Here is a 27,759-nt window from a genome sequence, read left to right on the forward strand (position 1 = left end):
TCTGAAAAAAGTATCGATATAAACCAAAAAACGGCGTGTGGGGGGTGCAAGCATCACTTTCAGATGTTTTTGATGACTTACTTAACTTACTATGTGCTGGGACACCCCTGTACCTGGCAGAGTATAGAGCTGGCCCAGTCATGTGACAGGAGACAGCGAATGAGCGTCGTCAACGTGCAACACACACACAGCTAGCCGACAGCGATGCAGCCAGGCATATCCAGTGTTGCCCAATTGTTGACTTGAAACAGGCTTTTTTTTTTTTTTTTTTCAGTAATGTTTACTGAATATTTTTGTTTAAATGATTATCCTAAATTCAAATAATTTCCACACAGGGGAATTTACTGTTAGTTGAAAATTGCTTGAGTATTTAAAACAAGATAAGAAAGAGATACAATTTGGAGATTCTTCATCTTTGCATTACAGTTTTATTTTTTTCCAAGAAAATCTTGAATATATGATTGAATGTGATTTTGGTTTTAATCTGTAACATGATTTCTTACATTTCGAAAACATTAGCCTATTTCATATTTCATTAATTGCTCATTATATCACAAACTTTAAAAAATAACTGCAGCTTCTTGCAATTCGGATTTGACTGTTAATTGGAAAGCCCTTATATTTAATTATTATTATATAATATATAGTTATTATTATGTATAATATTTAATTTATTTTTCATATTTGTTATTTATTTTAATTTTACTTTTATTATATATTGACCATAATAAATGTGGTATAAATGGTCTGTATTTGTCTTGTGATTTGTCTTAAATAATAACAATAGTAATAATATTTTTGACTGACAAAAAATTGCCAATAGGAAATTATTGGTATTGGTATCGGTATCGGTATAGATGAAAATGCAAGAACAAGTATCGGTATCGTATCGAATCCTAAAAGTGTGGTATCGCCCATCCCTATTACACACCAGATCAGGCCAAAAAAAAGCTTGCATTCACTTTGTCATGTGAATTACTGCCCCGTCAGGCCTGGAGTGGAACTGTACCACTCAGGCCAGTAAGACAGACAACTGTGTAATTACACCATATTGCCAAAAGTATTTGGCCACCTGCTTTGAGTCACATATGAACTTGAAGTGCCATCCCATTCCTAACCCATAGGGTTCAATATGATGTCGGTCCACCTTTTGCAGCTATTACAGCTTCAACTCTTCTGGGAAGGCTGTCCACATGGTTGCAGAGTGTGTTTATAGGAATTTTCCACCATTCTTCCAAAGTCGCATTGGTGAGGTCACACACTGATGTTGGTCGAGAAGGCCTGGCTCTCAGTCTCCGTTCTAATTCATCCCAAAGGTGTTCTATCGGGTTCAGGTCAGGACTCTGTGCAGGCCAGTCAAGTTCATCCACACCAGACTCTGTCATCTATGTCTTTATGGACCTTGCTTTGTGCACTGGTGCACAGTCATGTTGGAAGAGGAAGGGGCCTGCTCCAAACTTTTCCGTCAAGGAAAAGAGCATGGAATTGTCTCAAATGTTTTGGTATCCTGCAGCATTCAAAGTTCCTTTCACTGGAACTAAGGGGCCAAGCCTAAGTCCTAAAAAACAACCCCACACCATAATTCCTCCTCCACCAAATTTCACACATGGCACAATGCAGTCCGAAATGTAGTGTTCTCCTGGCAACCTCCAAACCCAGAATCGTCCATCATATTGCCAGTGGCGACGTGCTTTACACCACTGCATCTGACGCTTTGCATTGGACTTGGTGATGTATAGTTTAGATGCAGCTGCTCGGCCATGGAAACCCATTCCATGAAGCTCTCTGTGTACTGTACTTGGGCTAATTGGAAGGTCACATGAAGTTTGGAACTCTGTAGCAACTGACTTTGCAGAAAGTCGGCGACCTCTTTGCACTATGCGCTTCAGCATCCGCTGAGCCCTCTCTGTCAGTTTACGTGGCCTACCACTTGGTGGCTGAGTTGCTGTTGTTCCCAAACTCTTCCATTTTCTTATAATAAAGCCGACAGTTGACTTTGGAATATTTAGGAGCAAGGAAATTTCACGACAAGATTTGTTGCTCAGGTGGCATCCTATGACAGTTCCATGCTGGAAATCACTGAGAGCGGCCCATTCTTTCACAAATGTTTGTAAAAAAAAGTCTCCATGCCTAAGTGCTTGATTTTATACACCTGTGGCCGGGCCAAGTGATTGGGACACCTGATTCTCATCATTTGGATGGGTGGCCAAATACTTTTGGCAATATAGTGTATCTCCAATGCATTTGTCAATAAAGTTTGTGACTTACTCCAAGCACAGTGTGGACACGCCCAGGGAGATGGCAGCTGCAAACTTGGTGAAGAATACGTAGAAGGAGTAGAAGATGGCCTCGTGACCTTTGCAGTACGGGTTGGCCAGACGGAAGTCGTCCACCACGTCCGGCAGCATGGACCTGAAGTCAAGTCAACTCTTTTTATTATTATGACTGCCATCAACAGTTGGCGCCCAACATGGTGACAAGGGTTAAAAAGAAGTGCATTCGTGTGTGTGTGTGTGTGTGTGTGTGTGTGTATGTGTGTGTGTGTGTGTGTGTGTGTGTGTGTGTGTGTGTGTGTGTGTGTGTGTGTGTGTGTGTGTGTGTTTTTAAAGGTTTTTGAAGTCACTGACCAGGGCAGCAGGAGCGAGGCGGCCACGCTGAGTCCCGATGACACGGCCACAATGTACGCCACCACCACGTTGGGGATGAACACCAGCATCATAGTGAAGGGCATGATCCACTGGAGACAAGACAAGGTGAAAGGTCAAATAGAAGCTGCCATTAAAAGGAAATAGGACGGAGTGTTTCCACTCGTATGCAAGCACAGTACAAGCGCAGTTCAACTTGGCTTGTAAAATACAAAGAACACAAAAACAGAATACTTACTGTGATGCCACAAAAAGCTGCTGTCTTCTTGCCAAACCTCTGCAGGAACCACTGCCACAGCGGGATGCTGATCACTGCAGACACCTGATTCGCAAACACACAACATGCAATTATTAAAATACATCTACAATCTAAGAGCCACTCCTATATGATGCTGCAACACAATAAACAACAAGATATAAACCAGTATGAACTAAAACAATAAAATATATACAAGTATACACTGCAAAAAAGAGCTAAGATAAAAAGACTAGATTTGACAAAAACAAATACTAAAAACGAGTGAAATCAACTAGCTGCATGGACAAATAATTTTACTTCATAAGTCTTTCCGAAATTAAGATTTGTACTTTTACAAATAAGCAGGAATTTTAAGATAGAAATAAGCATCATATTATGAAAACAAACATCATACAACTTGCAATTCTTAAATTAAGCCTCCTCGAGAGGTTGCAGCATCTTTAAAACAAGATTTTCTATGTGGGGAAAACCCAAAATAACTTATTTGAATAGTTATTTTGTCAATGTTTTACATTTTTAAACTACAATAGAAATATATAATTATTCATTCTAAAAGTAAGATTAGTCAAGTACTAAAAATGTGTAAATAGTTTTTAAAACTGGGGAAATTTCAAGAAATAAAATGTTTAATCTTGGTTAGCAAGTGGCAAATAATTTGCAGTGTAGCAACAATAAGAGACATAAGAAACAACCACACGATCGACTGTAAGAACTATAAGATGGAAAAGTAAAAACTATTATATATATATATATATATATATATATATATATATATATATATATATATATATATATATATATATATATATATATATATATATATATACATATATAAGTGTAAGATAAAAAAGTAACAACTATGATATGGAAGAGTAGCAACTACAAGATACAATTGTCACCACTATAATATATATATATATATATATATATATATATATATATATATATATATATATATATATATATATATATATATATATATATATATATATATATATATGCATATGTATAAAAGTAGCAACTATAAGATACAAAAGCAACAACTATAAGGCAAAAAAAGATAAATGGTAAACAAGTATATGATTGCTAATGAGACGGACAAGCAACAACTATTAGATGAATAAATAACAACTATAAGATAAATAAATAACAACTATAAGATACAAAAAACAAACTATAACTTTAAAAAAACTCGGATACAAAAGAAACAACTATAAGATTGGCTATAAGACAGACAAGTTACAACTATGAGCTTCGTAAGTTGTATATTAGTTTTGAGTTACGTCTCCTGATTGAGAAGGCACTTTGCACACAATTGATACAAGATTTATGATTAGGTCATGAATAATGTAATTATTCTGGTTCATGTAACATATTTAACAGCAGCAGTCCAGAACTCACAAACTCAGCCAGGGGTTACAAATATATTTATATACAAATATCATTATTTGTAATCCAAGGGCGCCAAAGACTTTTTTGTTATTCTTTCTTTTTTTTTTGTGGGGGGGGATGTTAAACCTGTGCCGAGGCTCAATGAATAACTTGACAGAAGCTGTCAGCTCACCAGGATGGTCAGCACGATGTTCTGGAAGTGCTCCCTCAGATCGGCGGCGTAGGTGCAGAAGAGGACAAAGTTGTTCTGCACCAGCTGCACAGAGACGACACAGTCAGGACGCGGGAGACAATGATGGTGAAATTGAAGCCGTGTAGCCATGTGACTGCCTGGACTTGCACTAAAGTGCTCCTCTCTCATTGATCTGCTGACTTAGCAAATGTCCGTTTGATGTGCTCCGCTTACCTGGATGGCCACCAGGATGAAGAGGAAGGCTGCTGTCAGAATCAGGTAGGGCCCGTGTCTCATCACCATGATAAAGCCCTGGTGGAACGGAATCTGTTTTTCTGTATTTGAGGTGTACAAATCTGGAATGACATCAAGAAACAGACATCACCTTTTGAAAGGGTTAGGTCAAAGCAAGCCTTTATGGACCTTGCTGTCTGCATACCTTTGTCCACAATGTCTTAAATTAGGGGCACAAAGAAGTCTGTCCCATTACTTTTGTCCATATAGCATAGTACGTAGACGTCAACAATGGCGCCAACTAAACAACAAGAGCCGTATTGATGAGTCTTTCAAGGTGACAACATTCAAATGCTTCAACACTGGCCACCACCGACTGCTGATCAACCCCCTCCATAAATCAAGAAAATCCATCCATTTTCTACCGCTTGTCCCTTTCGGGGTCACTGGAGCCTATCTCAGCTGCATTCGGGCGCAAAGCGGGGTACACCCTGGACAAGTCGCCACCTCATTGCAGGGCCAACACAGATAGACAGACAACATTCACATTTACATTCACACACTAGGGCCAATTTAGTGTTGCCAATCAACCTATCCCCAGGTGCATGTCTTTGGAGGTGGGAGGAAGCCGGAGTACCTGGAGGGAACCCACGCAGTCACGGGGAGAACATGCAAACTCCACACAGAAAGAACCCGAGCCCTGGATTGAACTTAGGACATTCGTATTGTGAGGCACATGCACTAACCCTTGTTCCACCGTGCTGCCCAATCAAGAAAATGTCCTCCTATTTGTTGAACAATCCAGCTTGAAGCTAACAATTCTCTGTAATGTTGGCATGAATGATGAATGGAAAGTAGCTAAACTAGTAAGTTCTGCAGGACTAGTATAACTGCTGGGGATATATGATGGAATCACCATACTTGGAAGATGTTCCTTCAGTTGTTTGATAAGCAGATAACAGACATGACACAACATATAGTCACTTCAAATGTCAACTTTCTGGCTTTAAAGGCCTACTGAAACCCACTACTACCGACCACGCAGTCTGATAGTTTATATATCAATGATGAAATCTTAACATTATAACACATGCCAATACGGCCGGGTTAACTTATAAAGTGACATTTTAAATTTGCCGCTAAACTTCCGGTTCGAAACGCCTCTGAGGATGACGTATGCGCGTGACGTAGCCCGGCGAACACGGGTATGCCTTCCACATTGAAGCCAATACGAAAAAGCTCTGTTTTCATTTCATAATTCCACAGTATTCTGGACATCTGTGTTCGTGAATCTGTTTCAATCATGTTCATTGCATTATGGAGAAGGAAGCTGAGCAAGCAAAGAAGAAAGTTGTCGGTGCGAAATGGACGTATTTTTCGAACGTAGTCAGCCACAACAGTACACAGCCGGCGCTTCTTTGTTTACATTCCCGAAAGATGCAGTCAAGATGGAAGAACTCGGATAACAGAGACTCTAACCAGGAGGACTTTTGATTTGGATACACAGACGCCTGTAGAGAACTGGGACAACACAGACTCTTACCAGGATTACTTTGATTTGGATGACAAAGACGCAGACGTGCTACTGTGAGTATGCAGCTTTGGCTTTTTTTTGCGTATGTACGTAACTTTTTTAAAATATATAAGCTTTATGAACCTTGGGTTAGGTGAACGGTCTTTTGGGCTGAGTGATTGTGTGTGTTGATCATGTGTTTGAATTGTATTGGCGTGTTCTATGGAGCTAGGAGCTAGCAGAGGAGCTAGGAGCTAGCATAACACGTACCGTACCGTACGTGCGCGTCACGTACGTAACTTTTTAAAAATATATAAGCTTTATGAACCTTGGGTTAGGTGAACGGTCTTTTGGGCTGAGTGATTGTGTGTGTTGATCAGGTGTTTGAATTGTATTGGCGTGTTCTATGGAGCTAGGAGCTAGCAGAGGAGCTAGGAGCTAGCATAACAAACACGCAGGTGTTATTATGCAGGATTAATTTGTGGCATATTAAATATAAGCCTGGTTGTGTTGTGGCTAATAGAGTATATATATGTCTTGTGTTTATTTACTGTTGTAGTCATTCCCAGCTGAATATCAGGTACCGTGAGTATGCAGCCTTGGCTGCTAAACATTCGATAACTTGACCGTATGTGCGCGTCACGTACGTAACTTTTTAAAAATATATAAGCTTTATGAACCTTGGGTTAGGTAAACGGTCTTTTGGGCTGAGTGATTGTGTGTGTTGATCAGGTGTTTGAATTGTATTGGCGTGTTCTATGGAGCTAGGAGCTAGCAGAGGAGCTAGGAGCTAGCATAACAAACACGCAGGTGTTTTTATGCAGGATTAATTTGTGGCATATTAAATATAAGCCTGGTTGTGTTGTGGCTAATAGAGTATATATATGTCTTGTGTTTATTTACTGTTGTAGTCATTCCCAGCTGAATATCAGGTCACCCCCGGCTCTCACAGCATCTTCCCTATCTGAATCGCATCCACTCCCCACTAGTCCTTCACTTGCACTTTACTCATCCACAAATCTTTCATCCTCGCTCAAATTAATGGGGAAATTGTCGCTTTCTCGGTCCGAATCTCTCTCACTTCATGCGGCCATCATTGTAAACAATAGGGAACTTTGCGTATATGTTCAACTGACTACGTCACGCTACTTCCGGTAGGTGCAAGCCTTTTTTTTATCAGATACCAAAAGTTGCAATCTTTATCGTCGTTGTTCTATACTAAATCCTTTCAGCAAAAATATGGCAATATCGCGAAATGATCAAGTATGACACATAGAATAGATCTGCTATCCCCGTTTAAATAAAAAAAAATCATTTCAGTAGGCCTTTAAGAAACACTACAATAAATCAAGAATATAAATTGTGGTGAGAGTTTCATTTTTATATCAACCAGAGTGAAAATAAATACTCAATTCTGAGTAAAAAAAATTATAGACTCACGCTGTAAATTTTAATTTCCAAAGATAACACCTGCATCAGATTACATTTGTTCATTAGTCTGCAGTTAAAAAGCAGTGTCCACACCTTGGACAGCTGTTGCACCATGTGGATTGACATGAATCATGGCTCCAACACGAGATATGTCAATTGAAACAAAGGAGAGGATTATCAAACGTCTTCATGAAGATAAATCATCACTTAGTGATGCAAAAGATGTGGATTGTCCACAGTCAGCTTTGTCTAAAATCTGGGCCAAGAACAAACAGCATGGGAAGGTTGTAAAAGGCAAGCATACTAGTAGACCGGGGAAAACATCAAAGCGTCAAGACAGAAAACTTAAAAGCAATATGTCTTGAAAATCGAAAATGCACAGCGAAACAAATTAAGAACAAATGGGCGGAAACTGGAGTCACCGTCTGGGACCAAACTGTGAGAAACCGCCTAAAGGAAGTGGGATTTAATTACAGAAAATCTAAACAAAAGCCATCATTCAATTCAATTAATTCAATTATTTATTTATTTCGTACTTGGATGTGTACATTTCAACAACATTTCAACAATCTCACATACCTTACTGCATTCAATACACAGCCATGTCGAAAAGGAACAGGATGAAGAAAATCTTATATTTCCTGCCCCTTCGCACAAAAGAAACATTTTCTTGCTATCTCTTTGCCGGTAGTGCATTAGAACATCCAATGCAACAAATCAATACAAAACAATATATCACATATGCACACACAGGCACCCACACCCACACGCACCCACCCACCAGGGGCGTAGACTCTAGAGTAGTAAAAAAGGCTACAGGACATGTATGACCCAGTTGACAAGAAAAGTTATTGTTGCCTAAAAACTACAAGTTTGTACCCCTACCCAGTGCACACACTCATAGAAATTAATAGAACAAACAATCAATGAAAAGAATAAACAAGCAAGATAAGTTGAACAAAAAATAAACAAACAAAACAAAAACTGAAAAAATAAGGCAATCACTCAAACCAAACAAACTGAAAAAGAACAAGGCAATCATCCAAACCAAACAAACTGAAAAAGAATAAGGTAATCATTCAAACCAAACAAAACTGAATAGAACAAGGCTATCATAACAAGGTATCATTCAAACCAAACAAAGCTAAGAACAATGTGATCATTCAACCAAGGATCCATAGTGCATGTCGATAAAGAAAAAAAAAAAAAAAAAAAAATGAAAGGAAAGCTAGACTATACAATACCTACAGTCATGTAGGATAATGTAAGCGTTGTTTTTTTTTTGTGTGTTTATTATTATTTTTATTTTTTATTTTTATTTTTTTCCCCTTATTTTTCCCTTTGCGTCCCTTTTGTCAGTGCTCATATAACATCATAGTTCTGTTTTTAAAGACTTTTTTTAATTGAAATGTGTTTTTACATTGCTTTATTTCATTATGGAGAGAGTTCCAGAGTTTTACTCCCACCACTGATGTACACATTTGTTTTGATGTTGTTCGTGCAAGCTGATGCTTAAAGTGCCCTTTCCTTCTTCCTTCTTTTTCTATTAAAGTGAAATTTTTTTGTAGATTTGTTGGTAGCTCTTGACTACTAGCCCTGAACATAACCAATAATGTCTGCTGCTCAACTAGTTCATAAAATTTGTAAAGTCCTGAGCTAATAAATAATCCATTTGTGTGCTCTCTATAACCTGTTTTGTGTATGATTCTAATCGCTCTCTTCTGAAGGAGGTACAGTGGCTTTGTGTTACTCTTATATGTACTACCCCATATTTCCACACAATAATTGATATAAGGCAGTACAAGTGCACAATACAGTGTACGCATTGCTTTATAATCTAATACATCTTTTACCTTATTTAATATAAATATACTTTTAGCCATCTTTTTTCTAACATGTGAGATATGCGATTTCCAACTAATATTATCATCTAAAATCACTCCCAAAAATCTAATCTCAGAGACTTTTTCAATGCTTGTTCCAGCTATTGACAGTACAATATTTTCAGGCTTTTTTCTCTTACTAAAAATCATGAACTTAGTTTTTTTCAAATTCAATGATAATTTGTTAACGTCAAACCATTTTTTGAGTTTGACCATTTCCTGTTCCATACTCTTTAGTAATTCATTTAAGTCATGTCCAGAGCTGTAAAAGTTGGTATCGTCAGCAAATAATACAAAATTGAGTAATTTTGACACATCACAGATATCATTTATGTATAAAATAAATAGTTTCGGTCCCAGAACAGACCCTTGTGGAATTCCACACTTAATACTCATATTTTCAGATGTATTAGCAGCATATTGTACATATTGTTGTCTGTTATTCAAGTAGCTATTTAACCAATCTAAAACTATTCCTCTCACACCGTATGAATGTAATTTGGATAAAAGGATAGAGTGATCGATTGTGTCAAACGCTTTCTTAAGGTCTATAAACACCCCTACTGTGTATTTCTTACTATCGGTGGCTGTTGTTATGTCCTCAATTATGTTCATCACAGCAGAGGCAGTAGATCTGTTTGAACGAAATCCATACTGGCTCTCGCTCAACAACTTGTTTTTTTCAATAAAATGGTCTAATTTTTGTACAAATATTTTTTCAAGCACCTTAGAGAATTGGGACAGAAGTGATACCGGTCTGTAATTAGTAAACATGTGCTTATCCCCATCTTTAAAGAGTGGAATAACCTTTGCTACCTTCATTCTATCTGGGAAGGTCCCTGTATTGAAAGAGAGATTGAAGATATAGCAGAGAGGCTCAATGATGCAGTCAATTGTCTTTTTTACAATTATCATATCTAACCCATCATCGTCTGTTGATGTTTTGTTCTTTAATTTATTTACAATTGTTATAATTTCATTTTCACTGACTTCTCCCAAAAACATTGACTTAAGTACTCTGCCTCCACCTCCCAACCCATTCTGAAATGACCCATCATCATGTTTTTCTATATTTTCTGCTAGTTTTGGACCTACGTTTACAAAAAATGAGTTAAACTCATTTGCCACTTCGTCCATATTTTTTATTATCTTTTCTTCTTTTACAAAGTGGTTTGGCGGGCTGATAGGTCCCGGTGTGCTTCCCATCACCTTTTTCAATATGTTCCATGTTCCTTTGATATTGGCTTTATTTTTTTCTAACAAGTTACTATAATAGTCTTTTTTGGCTTGTCTCATTATTGTTGTCAACCTGTTTTTATAAACCTTATATTTAATTTCTGCTGCATTTGTCCTAGATTTTAAAAATACCTTGTAAAGTCTATTTTTCTTTTTACATGCATTCTGTAGTCCCCTTGTGATCCAAGGAGTTTCACTGTAATTGTCCTTTTGTTTATATAGCATATTTGGGCAATGTTTTTCATACAGTGATAAATATATATTTAAAAAAGCTTCATATGCATCATTTACCTCTCCTACATATACCTCCATCCAATCCCTTACAAGAAGGTCGCTTCTAAACATGTCAATTGTCGCTTCGGTTCTTAATCTTTTCCTTACATATTTGTGGGCTGTTTCTTCTCTCTTCCTGTTGACTTGACAGTCCCCCTCATTGATTTGGCACTCATAAGTAAAAAATACAGGTAGATGGTCGCTGATATCATTAACTACCAATCCACTCTTGATTTTGTTTTTTTCTACAACATTTATAAAGATATGATCAATCAGGGTGGCGCACGTTGTTGTTATTCGACTTGGTTTGGTGATCAACGGATATAATCCTTTACTATACAGTATCTCTAGATATTCGCTTGTTGATGTATTTCTAGGAGCGCTCAGCAAATCAATATTTAGATCCCCACACATGACATATGTTTTCTTTTCATTTAGATGGCACAGTATTTCTTCAAGTTTATCATTAAATTCATCTACTCTGGACCTCGGTGCCCTATATACACACGTAACGATGACATTTCTCTTCCTTTCCATCTCAATCTCCACAGTTATACATTCAAGCAAATCATCAATAACCATCGTCATACGTTCTACTGCTTTGCATTTCAAGTCACGGTGGACAAGCAGGGCCACGCCCCCTCCCCTTTTATTTATTCTATTACTGTGATGCAGCTCATAATTATCGATGGAGAAGTCGATACCTCTCTCCTCATCTATCCATGTTTCTGTCAGAGCTATTATTTTGAATTTACTTTTCAAGTTACTCAGATACTCTTTGATTTTATTAAAATTTGCATATGCGCTTCTACAGTTGAAGTGTATTAGAGAAAAGTTATTGTCTAGACTAACACTATCATTAAGCTGTTCCTCTGTATAGTAATCACACAAGGAATTAATTGAGTTGAACAGATGTTTATCTGGGTCAACTTGACATTCAAAGTCATGCAATTTGTAATCTATATATTCAGATCCTGACGGATGATTTTCAGTTGTCTCAGCCATTATGGGTTGATGTTATATTGCCAGTGCACAGTAATAGAATAATTGATATGCTCATAATATAATAAATATACTCATGACATAATAAATATGCTGATGTTATATTCCCAATGCTAAACTCATGACATAATAAATATGCTGATGTTATATTCCCAAAGCTAAACATGATCATAGTTGTCATATAGAAATAGCATGACGTCATAGTATAGTATATAAATATAATGATTGATATAGTATAGGCATAGTATTTGTGGTTGTAGGATGGCATCATGGTGGTTAACATGGATGTACTGTAGTTGTGCCACTCATACCTTCCCAGGCTGCGGTCCCCCCTTAGCCTGATTACTTGGATCCAGTGTCCATGTCCATGCCCATAAGTCCCCAATCCCGCACCGTCCACGGTATACCCTATCGGATTCTTCCACACCCTCACGACCACCGAATGACATCTCCTGTGTAGATTGACGTTAGTGTTCATATTTCCATACGAGGAGCATAACTCCACGGTGCACATTACACACGCATACTCACACAGCACAGCCACATTCATACCGGTATATACACACTCACTCCAGACACACAAACGCAAAAATAGCAGCATAAATGAGTAAAAATAACAAGTCCAAAACAGTTCCAGCGTCCAGTACAAAATATGTTCCAGTCCAGAAAAGAGCATCGGACCTGCATGACTCAGTATGTTAAACGGCCGACAGATCACGCACCAGTGAGGTGTGGAGAGAAATGTGTCCCAAAAACAGTTCACAAAAATCTGTGACTCAGCTTGGCAAAAAACGCATAGGCCTACTAAAAAAACGTTCAAAAAAGTTATTGACACAGAGGAACCAGTGTGAAAGCATTCGTGCAGCTCGTGTCCATGGGGCTTTGTAAAAAATAAAGTTAGCCTACCGTCTTGTTCAGAGAGGATCCATGCTAGAAACACCAAAATATTGGGAGATGGTAAAAAGGGAGAGATTGAAAGTAGCAGTGCTAATCCCCTCTTCTGCTCACAGTCACACCACTGAGCCCAGGCAAACCAGACAGACGGAGACATAGTCATTTATAAGGATCGAGGTCTTTTAACTCGGGTATCATGATCACCTTCTCTGCTTCACCATTCAACTTAATGAGCACCTTACAATCTCTGGTCCACGTAGCTTTAATCTTGTCGTCCTTTCGCAGTATGCGTGCCTCTTTGGCTATTTCGGCGTTCTTTGATGTGAGATGTTCATTGATGTACACGTTGGTTCCTTTGAGCAACTTTCCCTGCCTTAGCAGGTTCGTTTTATGTTTGCGATTCACGAACCTCATGATGATGGCGGGTTTGAGCGTTCGGTCCTTTCTCGGAAGAAGGTGACAAGCTGAGATGTTGTTCTTGTCGAAATTAATGTTCATGCTGTTCAGGAAGTTAGCAACCTGGGATTCCAGCGATAGCTGTTCTTCCTCGCTGGGTTCCCCATTGTTCCCCGCCGCGGCAGCTGCAGCATAAGACCTCGGTTTCACATCAATTCCGCTGATTATCACATCTTCCTTCCTTGTAAAAAGCTCCAGGTCCTGGACTCTTTTCTCCTGTTCATGGACTATCTTTTCGAGCTTCTCCAGACTGTCCACCTTTGTTTGTAGTGTTTTTATCGTTAGGGAGCTCTCTTCAATCTTTTTCCTGAGCCCCTGCACCTCGGTTAAGAGGTCCACGAGTTGGTTTTGTTTGGTCGATATTTCGCGGACTTCTCTCGCCAAACTCTCCAGCGTTTTGTTTATTTCTCTAATGTTCTTCTCCATCCTGTTTTTTCAGTTTAAAGAGTGGTTAAAAGGGTAGTTTTACTAACAAATAGAGCAGCCGAGAGGCTGCTAATCTCAGGGCGCCGCCATCATCATTAACAGCTAAACAGAAAAAAACAAGGTTCCAATGGGCTAAGGAAAAGCACTTGTGGACTATGGATGACTGGATGAAAGTCATACTCCGTGATGAATCATGAATATCCATTGGGCAATGTAGAATAGAATAGAATAAAATTGTACGCTTTATTGTCATCAAACTTGAGAGAATGACAAAAAATACAGGTGGCGAATCTGTTAGATGCTGTTAAAATACAAGACAAACAATAAATAACATGTTCAAAATAAAGTTGATTATGTAATTTTTGTTTGATGCCATTCTAATGAGATTTTTGAAGACGACTGCCTGAAGAAAAGGTGCCCATTTCCAGTCATTGATGATACGTATGTCAGGTAATGGCACTGAGAAGATGGCTGTCAGTACATCTTCAATAAATGCATAAGTTTACATGAACATTTTGGACTCTTTTCTTATTCCATCAATCCGTTTTTCAGGACGACATTGCACCTTACCACAGAGCAAAAACTGCAAAAATGTTCCTAAAGAAAGATACACATATTATGGATCCTTAATCCAATTGAAAATATGAAAGCCTCCAACCTGCGAAACTGATCTGACAACAGCAATCAGAGAAAGTTGGAGCAAGACTGATGAAGAGTACCGTTTGTCACTCGTTAAGTCCAAGCCTCAGAGACAGCTAGTTGTTATAAAAGCCAGAGGTGGTGCAACAAAGTACTAGTGGTGTGTTTTTTGTTAGTTTGTTTTTCAAGATTCCATATTTTTTTCACTCTGCTTGATCTGAGAATAAAAATGTTACAGACGACCACAATTTATTCTTCTAGATTTATTTTAGTGTTTCTTAAAGCAAGAAATGTGCCATTTGAAATGACCAGAGTTTTGTGTCATGTTTGTTATCTTTTTTTCAACTGAATGAACATCCTCCAAGTCTGGTGATTTCATTAGTTTTGCTTAAGGTTGTAGTAGTACTGTATTTGTGCCGTCCCCACAATAATAAGCATTTTAAATAATACCTCCAGGTGCAAAAAGGGACCATGTTTTGATGGCCGAATAGTTGCTTGCTTATCAGAAAGACAAAAAAAACTTTGCAGTGAGGTGGCGAAGAAGCAAAGAAAGAACTCATCATATTTCAATGTAAGTCCGGAAAAGGCGAAGATGGAAGAATGTATTTTTCCACTGTTTGCATGGGGGGCAAATTGGTGCAGTCAATCACTTGGGAGTATTGACCCCACCTACAGGACTGGGGTGGAATAGCACATCATGTCTCACCGTCCTTCTCTTTGACTCCCAGGAACATGACGATGGTGCAGACGAGAAAGATGCTCCCGATGACTCCGGCGGCGATCATGTAGACTTCTTTCTGCAAAGAGCAAAAAGACACATCATGAAGTTTGTTTCTTTCTGATCTATTGAGATGTCTCGCGTGTTATTTTCAACCTGGCACGCGCAGAATAACGAGCAAGCAGGAGGAAAACCTCAAGGAACATCCTAAAAATAGAAACCCTGCGCTGGCGAATCCTGCTCTGTTTGTTTGCTTCTTTTTCCGCCGTCGTTATTTACGCGGCATCAAACACCGCCACGCTTGCCCAAACACCGACCGGCGACCGCGGGGCATCTGAGGTGACGGCGGCGCCCCTATGGGGTTGACCCAAATAGCTGCGGCACAAAACCCAAATCCTGCATGAGACATTTTGGACACTTGGCAGCCTTGATTATTCCCATCCTGTTACTTTTCCAGCCTGGAGAAGAAGACTAATGTCACAACACGACAAGTGCTCAAATGTTCCGGGTGGGATGCAGTTGGCCCAGACCAGATAAAATCCCTCCACACTATAGTTTTGAACCTAACTAGATTAAATAATATATAAATTATGCTCTGATTATAACCAGGGTATTTAATTAGCCAAAGCAAAAAGGAGCGTTAATTAGAAGAGAGGCTGTTATTTCCATCCATCCATCCATCCATTTTCTACCGCTTATTCCCTTCGGGGTCGCGGGGGGCGCTGGAGCCTATCTCAACTACAATCGGGCGGAAGGCGGGGTACACCCTGGACAAGTCGCCACCTCATCACAGGGCCAACACAGATAGACAGACAACATTCACACTCACATTCACACACTAGGGCCAATTTAGTGTTGCCAATCAACCTATCCCCAGGTGCATGTCTTTGGAGGTGGGAGGAAGCCGGAGTACCCGGAGGGAACCCACGCAGTCACGGGGAGAACATGCAAATTCCACACAGAAAGATCCCGAGGACCTTCGTATTGTGAGGCAGACGCACTAACCCCTCTCCACCGTGCTGCTCGCTGTTATTTCCTCAATGTGAAAACATCCTGACAATTAGCATCCTTTGTAGTGGATGTTGTGTTTTGCATTACTTTTCTCACAAAATGTGTAATTCAGACAAAAGAAAATAGACCAAAAACAAATGTCCACTGTAGAGGAAGATCCACCAAAACAAACGTGTTTGTGCGGTTATGAGAGATTTTTTTGAAGATGAAGCGCAGTTACCCTAGTGCAGTGTCTTTCAACCCCTGTGCCGTGGCACTAGTGTGCCGTGAAATACAGTCTGGTGTGACGTGGGAGATTGTGCAGTTTCACCTATTTGGGTTAAAAATATTTTTTACAAACCAGTATTTATAATCCGCAAATAATGTGCCGTTGTTGAGTGTCGATGCTGTCTAGAGCTCAGCTGAGTAACCATGTTATTCTCTTCCATATCAGTAGGTGGCAGCCGGTAGCTAATTGCTTTGTAGATGTCGGGAACAAGTCGTGTGCGACTACGATGGTTTGTCGTGACCACAATAAGCAGGCGACAGCGGGAGGCAGTGTGCAGGTAAAAAGGTGTCTAATGCTTAAACCAAAAGTAAACAAAAGGTGAGTGCCCCTAAGAAAAGGCATTGAAGCTTAGGGATGGCTATGCAGAATGAAACTACAACTGAACTGGCTACAAAGTAAACAAAAACAGAATGCTGGACGACAGCAAAGACTTACAGCGCGTGGAGCAGACAGCGTCCACAAAGTACATCCGTACATGACATGACAATCAACAATGTCTACACAAAGAAGGATAAAAACAACTAAAATATGTTTGATTGCTAAAACAAAGCAGGTGCGGGGAATAGCGCTCAAAGGAAGACATGAAACTGCTACAGGAAAATACCAACAAAACAGGAAAAGCCACCAAAATAGGAGCGCAAGACAAGAACTAAAATATTATGCATGGGAAAACACCAAAAAACTCAAAATAATTCACGGCGTGATGTGACAGGTCGTGACAGTACACCTACTTTGAGACAAGAACTATACTGATGCATGGTTGGTTATGGTTCAAAGTCATATCCAACAATTGTGACAACTTCTTATTGTCTACTGAGTTTCATTTTTTTATGATTTCTGCTGGTGGTGTGCCTCTGCATTTTTTCAATAAAAAAAATGTGCCTTGGCTCAAAAAAGGTTGAAAAACACTGCCCTATTGCAGCGGAGAAGAGAAGGCGAGAAGAAAACACAACGTTTTTATTAAACTGTCCAGAGTCTCAACCTCTACTCAGTGACATTGAATTTATATGAACAACATAGTAAAAACTAGTCGTTGCAAAATGCAGGTGGAAAGTGACGCTTCTCATCCCAAGTAGAAGCGTAGGTTCTTTAATGTGTGCAGCAAGCTGTCTGTTGTGGCCAGTGCCCTGTACTTTGCAGTGGTTTATTGGGGGAGCAGCACCAGCGAAAGGGACTCAAACCGTATTGACAAACTGATCCGGAAAGCCGACCAAACTATTGGCACGAAGTTGGAGGTGTTTGTGTCAGTGAGGGATAGGAGGACACTGGACAAACTGCTCGCCATCATGGACAATCCTGCCCACCCACTCCACCTGAGAATTAAGGGACAGCGGAGCTCATACTCCAACAGGCTCCTTCAACTTCCTTCCCGCACTGTGCGATTCAAGAACTCCTTCATTCCGCACTTCATCCAGCTGTATAATCACTCGCCATACAGCAATAGATGATATCTGTCTATTACCTGACACCTGACATGTTAGCTACCTCTCTTTGTTTATAATGTATATTTTCTGCTGGATCTACTCTCTATTTTATGCTGCCCTTTTTTTGCTGCAGCTGTTACATATACTGTAATATTGTACATAGTAATTGGAATTTGTTATATATTGTATATAATATATATATTATATAACAATATAATATAGTATAATAATATATCAGTATATATTATACACTCTATATATAATATGTAAATATTACATATATGTTATATTTTATATTGCTACTACGGTACATTATTAGTCTACTTGATACCTGCATTATCCTTTCCATCCTTTGTAACTGAGCTACTGTGTGGAACAATTTCCCTTGTGGATCAATAAAGTTTGTCTAAGTCTAAGTATGTGATACAAGTACAGTATATAAGATTAAATATGCGTAATGTCGCCAAGTTTGGTTGGTTTTTGTTTTGTGTGTGTGTTTCAGCTGAATATTCAGAGAATTGTGGAATTGAGTCAAAGGTCTTGTTGGTACATTGAGTTTTGACAACCTTCCTAAGAACTTTCCTCAATGTTTTGCATATGGCAGCCATGTTAAATTGTATTCACACCACATTGAATTGACTCCATTTCAAAGCAAGAAACCCTTTTGGTTTTCAGGAAAACTTTTAAGAATTTCTTCCATCAATTGCGTTTGACCCAAAAAAAAATGAGGACGGGCAAAACCCAAAAATGTGCAGCACAGGAGACACTGAATCTCACTTGGCAGCTAAGCTATCACTTTTCCACCCTGAAGAAAGACTAACATTCCCAACGAGTGAACTTGAGGTTCCTTCAAAGGTTCCGGCTGGGGTAAAAATAGGCTAATGACTTCCAGGCCGGCCGAGGAGACCCTCTATTGAGGGGACGTGAGGGAGGGACGCCCTTCGCGGTTAGCGAGGCTCAGGACGTCGGGTTCGGATATCAAACAGAAGCTTTTTCCTGCCCAATCCCGTCTATTCCTCTGAGCTAAAACACCAAAACAGTTTTGGGTGTCAGGAAGTGTGCATGGAGACAATTTGCAACAATCCTCCTTCTCATGTGTGCTACCCTAATTTCCAGCAGGTGACACTTACAGCGTGGGACAGGTACTCCTCAGAGCGCACCACCAGGCTCCTGACCACGTCGCTGCCGTTGCCAAGGTGACCGTCCGACACGTTGTGGGTGGGACAGTGCTTGAGTGTGTGGGCGCTGGCCACGATCTGACCCTGGATGGCGGCGCCCACCAGCGTCCCCAAAACCTCCAGGGTCATTCCTGGGACCGCAAACACAATCATTCATCAGTCAAAAAAATGACATGGGTATATATATTTTTTTCATTTATTTATTTATTTCAGGCAATGACATAAAAATAATAATAAAAAAAATAAAAAAGTACAAAGTTGACAACACATAATAATATAAATTAATATAGTGCAAAATGTAATGTATAGTATGTAATGCATGATTGTCCAGTTTTGCCTGAAAGGGAGTGGGAAGAAGATAATTTATTTAATCCCACCCCCAGTTCTCCATTCAGTGATTATTCACATGAGTTTCACTCTTACTTTGTTCAAGGATTATAATACAGATGTTGTACCATAGTGGCATTACCACAGGTAACAATAATTATTACACTGTAACAATAATTTGTATCAATAATGTAGGAATAATGAATATACCAACATTGGTAATAGACAACATAGCAACAATGGTAATAGACAACATACCAATAATGGTAAAGAAACATTGAGCACATGTTAAAACTTTGAGACAGAGATGCGACTCTTGAATGCATCATAATTAAATTATCCCCTCAATTCCCCCCAAAATGGATTAACTCGCTGAAATAAAAAAGACAATATAACATACATCCATAAACGTGAATGCATGTGAAAAAGTGCAATATAATTATCTGTACAGTAACCTATTTATTTATATATGCACCTTATTGCTTTTTTATCCTGCACTACCATGAGCTTATGTAACGAAATGTTGTTTTTATCTGTACTGTAAAGTTCAAATTTGAATGACAATAAAAAGGAAGTCTAAGTCTAAGTCTAAGTCTAGTCTAACAGCAGGTCAATTTAAAGACCCTCATCTCTATATTTGAACCAGACTCCATGTTTGTATAATAGTTTAAATCCATTAATAGTTTGGCATTGCTTGTGTTGTAAGTCCAGTTTGTTCCATAGTTTTACTCCGCATACAGACACACAAAAACGTTTACGTGTGGTTTGAGCTCTCGGCAATAATAAATATCTAAAGCCTCTCAAGTTATGAGCCTGCACTCGTCTTATAAAAAAACATTGTAGATTAGGCGGCAATAATTTGTTAAATGCTTTATATAAGATTATTAATGTATTATATTTAACAAGGTCATCAAATTTGAGCAACGTTGATTGCATAAACAGATTATGAGTATGTTCTAAATAACCAACGTTGTGAATGATCCGCACTGCTCTTTTCTGTAATATGATCAGAGGATGAATTGTGTTGTGGTAAGTATTCCCCCATACTTCAACACAGTATGTAAGGTATGGCAGTACCAAGGTGCAGTATAAAGTACGGAGTACATTTTCATTGAGGTATAGTTTTGCTTTGTTTATAATTGAGAGGCTTTTGGAGATTTTTGTTTTAATGTGTCTGACATGAGGTTTCCATGGTAGTTTACTATCAATTATTACTCACAAAAATGTATTCTCATTTACGATTTCAATTTGGGTAACATCAATACTTATTTTCTGTTCAGACGTTATGTTGCGATTTCCAAACATCACTATCTTAGTTTTCTTTATATTCAAAGATAATTTATTTGTGTCCATCCATTTTTTTTACTATGGTTAGTAATATTGAGATTGGGTTGGAAAATCTGACCTAAATATGAGTTTGAAAATGTGATCTAAATATATTATGACATAGTTAGAAAATATTGAATAGATATATTGAGAATATGATACAGATACATTTAGATGATTATTTGAACGGATGAAATACATTCTAAATAGATTGAGTTGGGTTGGAAAAGAGATTGCGATAGAGTTGGAGAAGAGAATGTAGATATATAGATAGAGTTGGAAAATATATACAGTCGTGGTCAAACGTTTACATACACTTGTAAAGAACATAATGTCATGGCTGTCTTGAGTTTCCAATAATTTCTACAACTCTTATTTTTTTTGTGATAGAGTGATTGGAGCACATACTTGTTGGTCACAAAAACATTCATGAAGTTTGGTTCTTTTATGAATTTATTATGGGTCTACTGAAAATGTGACCAAATCTGCTGGGTCAAAAGTATACATACAGCAATGTTAATATTTGGTTACATGTCCCTTGGCAAGTTTCACTGCAATAAGGCACTTTTGGTAGCCATCCACAAGCATCCACATTTTTGACCACTCCTCTTGGTGGAGTTTAGCTACATTTGTTGGTTTTCTGACATGGACTTGTTTCTTCAGCATTGTCCACATGTTCTTAATGGGGTTTAAGTCAGGACTTTGGGAAGGCCATACTAAAACCTTAATTCTAGCCTGATTTAGCCATTCCTTTACCACTTTTGACGTGTGTTTGGGGTCATTGTCCTGTTAGAACACCCAACTGTTTTTGTGACCAACAAGTATGTGCTCCAATCACTCTATCACAAAAAAATAAGAGTTGTATAAATTATTGCAAACAAGACAGCCATGACATTACTGTATGTTCTTTACAAGTGTATGTAAACATTTAACCACGACTCTATTACAGTTTTTTCCAATTGCTTACACACTAAATTTTAAATTTTCACAAAGTTAACAAAGTCTACACACAGTAAACAAAACTACTCTGCAGATTTGGCTAACATTAGGCATAGACTCTGCTTCACACCTTCCCATCTTGCACATGTGATGCGGATGAGATAGTATGGCCTGATCCAGCTAGGTGGGCATGTGATGATTAGAATCAGTAACTGAGGTTTTTGGTACGTTCTTTCATGGAGTTGCTGTTGCCTGCAGTCTGCACATGTAACCTATACTCTTTGCTGTCATTTTTATTTATCTCCAGATTTGTTTTCAAACCTTTTTATTTGTCTCAATATATCAGGCCCACTTTAAAGTAAACAATGATGATTGCTATGGATATGCCAATATAGTTTGTCAAGTTACAGTAATCATTCATCACATATGCTAAAAAGGTCGGGCAAAATGCCCCAAACGTGTAATTTCTTATAGTAAAATAGGGTTTTTTATACATTTGTTATGTATTTATCACTGTTCGGGATAACTCACTCCAATAGTGTCTTATCATTTGAAGTCTGTGTGAGTGAGATGACAATAAAACTGCATTTTTGCAAATACTTGCTTTATTTTGCTGAATGGGCATATGTTTTGACCGAAGTGTGTCATTTTTTAAATAATCTAGGAATTAAGAAAATTGAATGTGGTATTTGGAAAAAAGACACAGAGTTAGTAAAATTGTGCGTAAGCAAATGGAAACAACTGTAATATAGGGTTGAAAAAGATGATATAGATATTATATGGAGATAGTGTGAGAAAAGATGAGTTAGATATATTGAGATAGAGTTGTAAAAGATGAGATATATTCAGATAGAGTTAGAAAAGATCTTACGGTATGCGGTGGCTGAGTCTCGTTCTTGCTGGTCTGCGCTCAGGAACATGGTGAGAGCAGAGTAAGGCACATGGTAGCACTGTGACAGCAGACAACACATAGGAGACGTTTGTGTAAGGTCACTCAGCACCAGTAACAACCTTGCATCATTACATATCATAGCAGGAATTCTTTTGATTTTGGTAGCCATTTAGTTGAGGTATTTTGTAGATGGTATATCATATTTGCCAACCCTCCCGAATTTTCCGGGAGACTCCCGAATTTCAGTGTCTCTCCCGAAAATCTCCCGTGACAACCATTCTCCCGAATTTCTCCCGATTTCCAGCCGGACTTAAGGCACGCCCCCTCCAGGTCCGTGCGGACCTGAGTGAGGACAGCCTGTCTTCACGTCCGCTTGGCCAACCAAAAAGTAACCACAGAACACTATACCGTATAGTGTTCTGTGGTTACTTTTTGGTTGGCCAACGGTTTACGTTGTATTGCGCACCCTGACGGCAAGTGTGGGAGTCGGTTCTGAAGTATGAAGTAAAGAGACGTAACTTTGTCACCTCGCCTGGTTATTGACTCCAACCCAGAATATTACACTGCACATATCTATGCTCCTTCAAAGGCTGTGCTACTGGCTGCAAAGCATTGCACTTTCAAATACAACAATGAGTAGAGGAGTGTTATGTGTGTATATGTGTAGATAAATGAACACTGAAATTCAAGTATTTATTTTATGTATATACATATAATAAAATACATATATATATATATATATATATATATATATATATATATATATATCTACAATTCACTGAAAGTCAAGTATTTATTTTATATATATATATATATATATATATATATATATATATATATATATATATATATATATATATATATATATATATATATATATATATATATATATATATATAAGAAATACTTGACTTTCAGTAAATTCTAGCTATAAATATACTCCCCCGCGCCCCCCGCCCCGCCCACCTCAACCCCGCCCCCAAATCTCCCAAATTTGGAGGTCTCAAGGTTGGCAAGTATGTGGTAGATTGTACTTGGTAATTGGGATTTGTTATATATTGTATATCCATCCATCCATTATCCATCCATTTTCTACCGCTTGTCCCTTTTGGGGTCGCGGGGGGTGCTGGAGCCTATCTCAGCTGCATTCGGACGGAAGGTGGACAAGTCACCATCCATCCATTATATTATATAAAAATATAATATATCAGTATATATTATATACTGTATATATAATATGTAAATATTACATCTATGTTATATTTTATATTGCTATTATGGTACATTTTTAGTCTACTTTATACCTGCATTATTCTTTCCATCCTTACCCTTTCCAACCTTAGTAACTGAGCTACTGTGTGGAACAATTTCCCTTGTGAATCAATAAAGTTTGTCTAAGTCTAAGTCAAAGGTCATACTGTACTATGGACGTGTTTTGTGTGTCCTCCATTGTTATAAAATGTTGTCATCCTTTGAGGGGTTTTACGCAACGCCAGAGTAAGAATCCTGTTGGTTTTGGTGCGTCTTTACCTACATCAAAGAAGGGGAACTTTTTGTTTACATGACATTTTATTTCATGAGTCTGATACCCCAGCAGGCACAAGACATTAAAACAACCTTGAGAACTTGTTAAATTAGGTCCAGATGTTGAGCAACTCAAACATAACGTTGAAACAACATGCTTTTTGACGACGTTTAATCAATGTTGAGTTCTGATGTTGATTTGACCATTGAATTTTGGTCATTTCCCAACCAATATTCTACAACACAGGTACAACGTTGAAACAACATGCTTTTTAACAACATTTATTCAATGCCAGGTTGTGACGTGGATTTGACCATTGGAATTTGGTAATTTCCCAACCAACAATGTGGATGTTGAACATCAACCTTGTCTCAATTTACAAATACAACTATTTTGTAACGATGTTTCAAAGTCAGTTTAAAGGACATGTATGTACAAAACCTAAAACCAGTGAAGTTGGAACATTGTGTTAATCGTAAATAAAAACAGAATACAATGATTTGCAAATCCTTTTCAACCTATATTCAATTGAATAGACTGCAAAGACAAGATATTTCATGTTCTTTGTTATTTTTTGCAAATATTAGCTCATTTGGAATTTGATGCCTGCAACATGTTTCAAAAAAGTGGCACAAGTGGCAAAAAAGACTGAGAACATTGAGGAACGCTCATGAAACATGTAACACGGTGGTAAAAATGCCCCTGTACCAACTTTTTAGCAACGTGTTGTTGCCATTAAATTCTAAGTTAATGAAAAAAAAAATTTTGTTTCTCAGTTCGAACATTAAGTATCTTGTCTTTGCAGTCTATTCAATTGAATATAAGTTGAAAAGGATTTGCAAATCATTGTATTCTGTTTTTATTCACGAATTACACAATGTGCCAAATTCACTGGTTTTGGGTTTTGTATAATCAACGTTGTATCAATGTCTTATGCCTGATTTTACCAGAGTCATTTTTTATTTGTTTGTCGATTGTTATACTCTTGTCAAAGCTAGAAATCTGTCAATTTTTTCTACTGTAACACAACTTCCATCCATCCATTTTCTACCGCTTATTCCCTTCGGGGTCGCGGGGGGCGCTGGAGCCTATCTCAGCTACAATCGGGCGGAAGGCGGGGTACACCCTGGACAAGTCGTCACCTCATCGCATCAAAGTACGAATCCAGTTGATTTTGGTGGATTTTACACCAATAATGCCAAAGTAATAATATTGTAGATTTTGGTGGATTTTTACACTAAATCAAAGATAGAAACTTGTACATTATTTTGTACTGTGACATGACATCAATGCAATAATCCCATAGATTTTGGTGAACTTTTCCCCCAATTATTCCAAAGCAATAATCTTGTGGATTGTTACACTAAATCAAAGTTGGAAACCTTTAGATGTGTTTGTACTGTAACACTACATCAAAGCAAGAATCCAGTTGATTTTGGTGTTCATCCCCTATTCATATCAGACTAAGCGCAGGAACCCTGTTGATTTTGGTGGGAACAACATCAGTGCAAGAACATTAGTGTTGTACCTAGTGGTTAGAGTGTCCGCCCTGAGATCGATAGGTTGGAGTTCAAATCCGAGCCGAGTCATACCAAAGACTATAAAAATGGGACCCATAACCTCCCTGCTTGGCACTCAGCAACAAAGGGTTGGAGTTGGGGGTTAAATCACCAAAATGATTCCCGGGCGCGGCGCCACTGCTGCCCACTGCTCCCCAAGGGGATGGGACAAATGCAGAGGACAAATTTCACCACATCTAGTGTGTGTGTGACAATCATTGGTACTTTAATCTTAATCTTAATCTACATGATGCCAGGACATTCTGCATTGTTGTCAACTACTGCGCTGCGGCTACACACCCGGTGTGTTCATGGGCCATCTGATTAGACACGCAAACACATGGACCTTCTAACCATGAGGGATAGTAAAGAATTTTGCCAGCTGTGTTGTTTCCTGCAAGGTGTACTTATCAAGCAGTTATCGTGACGTGCTATACAGACCGCGGCTCGGCGTGATGAATGGAGTGTCGTGACAATAGGCACCCAAAAATAGCTCCACTCTCTCTTTGAGGTGATGGAGGCTCTGATCAGGAGGGTAAATCCCAAAGATGAGCCAGACACTGTAATCATTTCTGTGTGAAGTTTCACCCTTCGTGTGCTAAAATGGAGACTCTTATGATGCATTCAATGAACTTTGAGTGTGTTTAAATTCCTGTCAGTGGGGCTTGGCTTGGCTGAAAATGCGTCAAAACATGCACCCCTACTGTTTCTGCAGTGCTGTTATTTTTCTGACAAATATACCACATGGTGGCGCTGTTATTAAACCCCAAAATATGACCCCCCACACATCTGATTTACTTAAAATTTCCCACATGGCTGTATGTTCTCAATTGTAACTTCCAGGTGTTTAGCTGGATCAATGAAATTTGGTGCAAACCTTGAGGGGACTGAAAAGCACAATTTGAGTAATAATGGTGGAAAACATGGCCTTTATGAACTCAGCTACTAATTCGTCATTCAGCATTTTCCTAATGATTATACCAGTTTGAGAATATCTGTATTACATGTATGCTAGCATGTCTTCCAAACTGTTTTGACTAGGGGTGTCCCTATACAGCTTTTTTACTTCCAATACCGATATTGGGGCCTTGGGTATTGGCCGAAACCAATATTGAGCTCATACAATATCAGCATGAATAATACATACTGTTATTTTGTAGTGTATAATGTAAGAAATGTTTTGATCAAATGGAATTATCCCAACAGAGGACAATAGTATAGGTATAAAAACACAAACATATTCATTCAAAGTCTAGATTGGATTAATGCTGTTTTTAAATTGAAGTTTTTTGCGACACCAAGTGAACACAGTAATTCATTAGATTATGCAGTAAGTTAAATGATGCGGACACATTTGTTACTGGATACTTTCCAATATACTTCCGCCTTGGAGACTTTGTATGTGTCAGTAGTATGCACTTATAATTATTTGATACTTGTTTATTTCACCAAGAGTTGTGTTTTAGACTGCCATATTGTTTAATTAACTCTCAAGTTTGCGGACGACACTACCCTCATCAGGCTCATCTCGGATGGCGACGAGTCCGCCTACAGGAGAGAGGTGGACCGGCTGGCGTGCTGGTGCAGCCTCAACAACCTGGAGCTGAACGCCCAGAAAACAGTGGAAATGATCTTGGACTTCAGGAAAGTCAAAGCCCCACCATCCCCCCTCACCCTGATTGACTCTCCCACCCCCGTCTCCATTGTGGACTCCATCCGTTTCTTGGGCACCACCATCACCCAAGACCTCAAGTGGGAGCCGACCATCAGCTCCCTCATCAAGAAGGCCTAGCAGAGGATGTACTTCCTGCGGCAGCTGAAAAAACGGAAGGTGCCGACCGAGATGCTGGTGCAGTTCTACTCAGCAATCATCGAGTCCATCCTCACCTCCTCCATCACCGTGTGGTTCCCCGGCGCCACAGTCCGGGACAAGCATCGACTGCAGCGCATGGTACGTGCTGCTGAGAAGGTGATTGGCTGCAAACTCCCACCCCTCCAGGACCTGTTCTCCTCCAGGACCAGGAGGCGTGTGGGTCAGATCACAGCTGACTCTTCTCACCCTGGACACAAACTATTCTCCCCTCTCCCCTCAGGCAGGAGACTACGGTCCATACAGACCCACACCTCCCGCCACCTG

The 27,759-nt window shown here is 38.9% G+C and overlaps 1 protein-coding gene across 2 annotated transcripts in view; it reads right to left on the bottom strand.

Annotated features, from left to right (window-relative positions):
* The window catches only part of mfsd2b (MFSD2 lysolipid transporter B, sphingolipid), a 72,336-nt gene that overhangs the window by 1,412 nt on the left and 43,165 nt on the right, over positions 1-27,759 (bottom strand). For both annotated transcript variants that reach the window (XM_062044938.1, XM_062044936.1), the window contains exons 6-13: positions 22,518-22,596; positions 19,007-19,185; positions 15,162-15,252; positions 4,703-4,824; positions 4,469-4,552; positions 2,884-2,967; positions 2,628-2,737; positions 2,269-2,412 (exon numbers count right to left, since the gene is read on the bottom strand). In XM_062044938.1, coding sequence (XP_061900922.1) covers positions 2,269-2,412; positions 2,628-2,737; positions 2,884-2,967; positions 4,469-4,552; positions 4,703-4,824; positions 15,162-15,252; positions 19,007-19,185; positions 22,518-22,596 — 893 coding nt within the window. The remainder of the gene's footprint in view (positions 1-2,268; positions 2,413-2,627; positions 2,738-2,883; positions 2,968-4,468; positions 4,553-4,702; positions 4,825-15,161; positions 15,253-19,006; positions 19,186-22,517; positions 22,597-27,759) is intronic.

The sequence above is a fragment of the Entelurus aequoreus genome, linkage group LG04 (assembly GCF_033978785.1).
Source record: "Entelurus aequoreus isolate RoL-2023_Sb linkage group LG04, RoL_Eaeq_v1.1, whole genome shotgun sequence".
NCBI classification, from domain to species: domain Eukaryota; kingdom Metazoa; phylum Chordata; class Actinopteri; order Syngnathiformes; family Syngnathidae; genus Entelurus; species Entelurus aequoreus.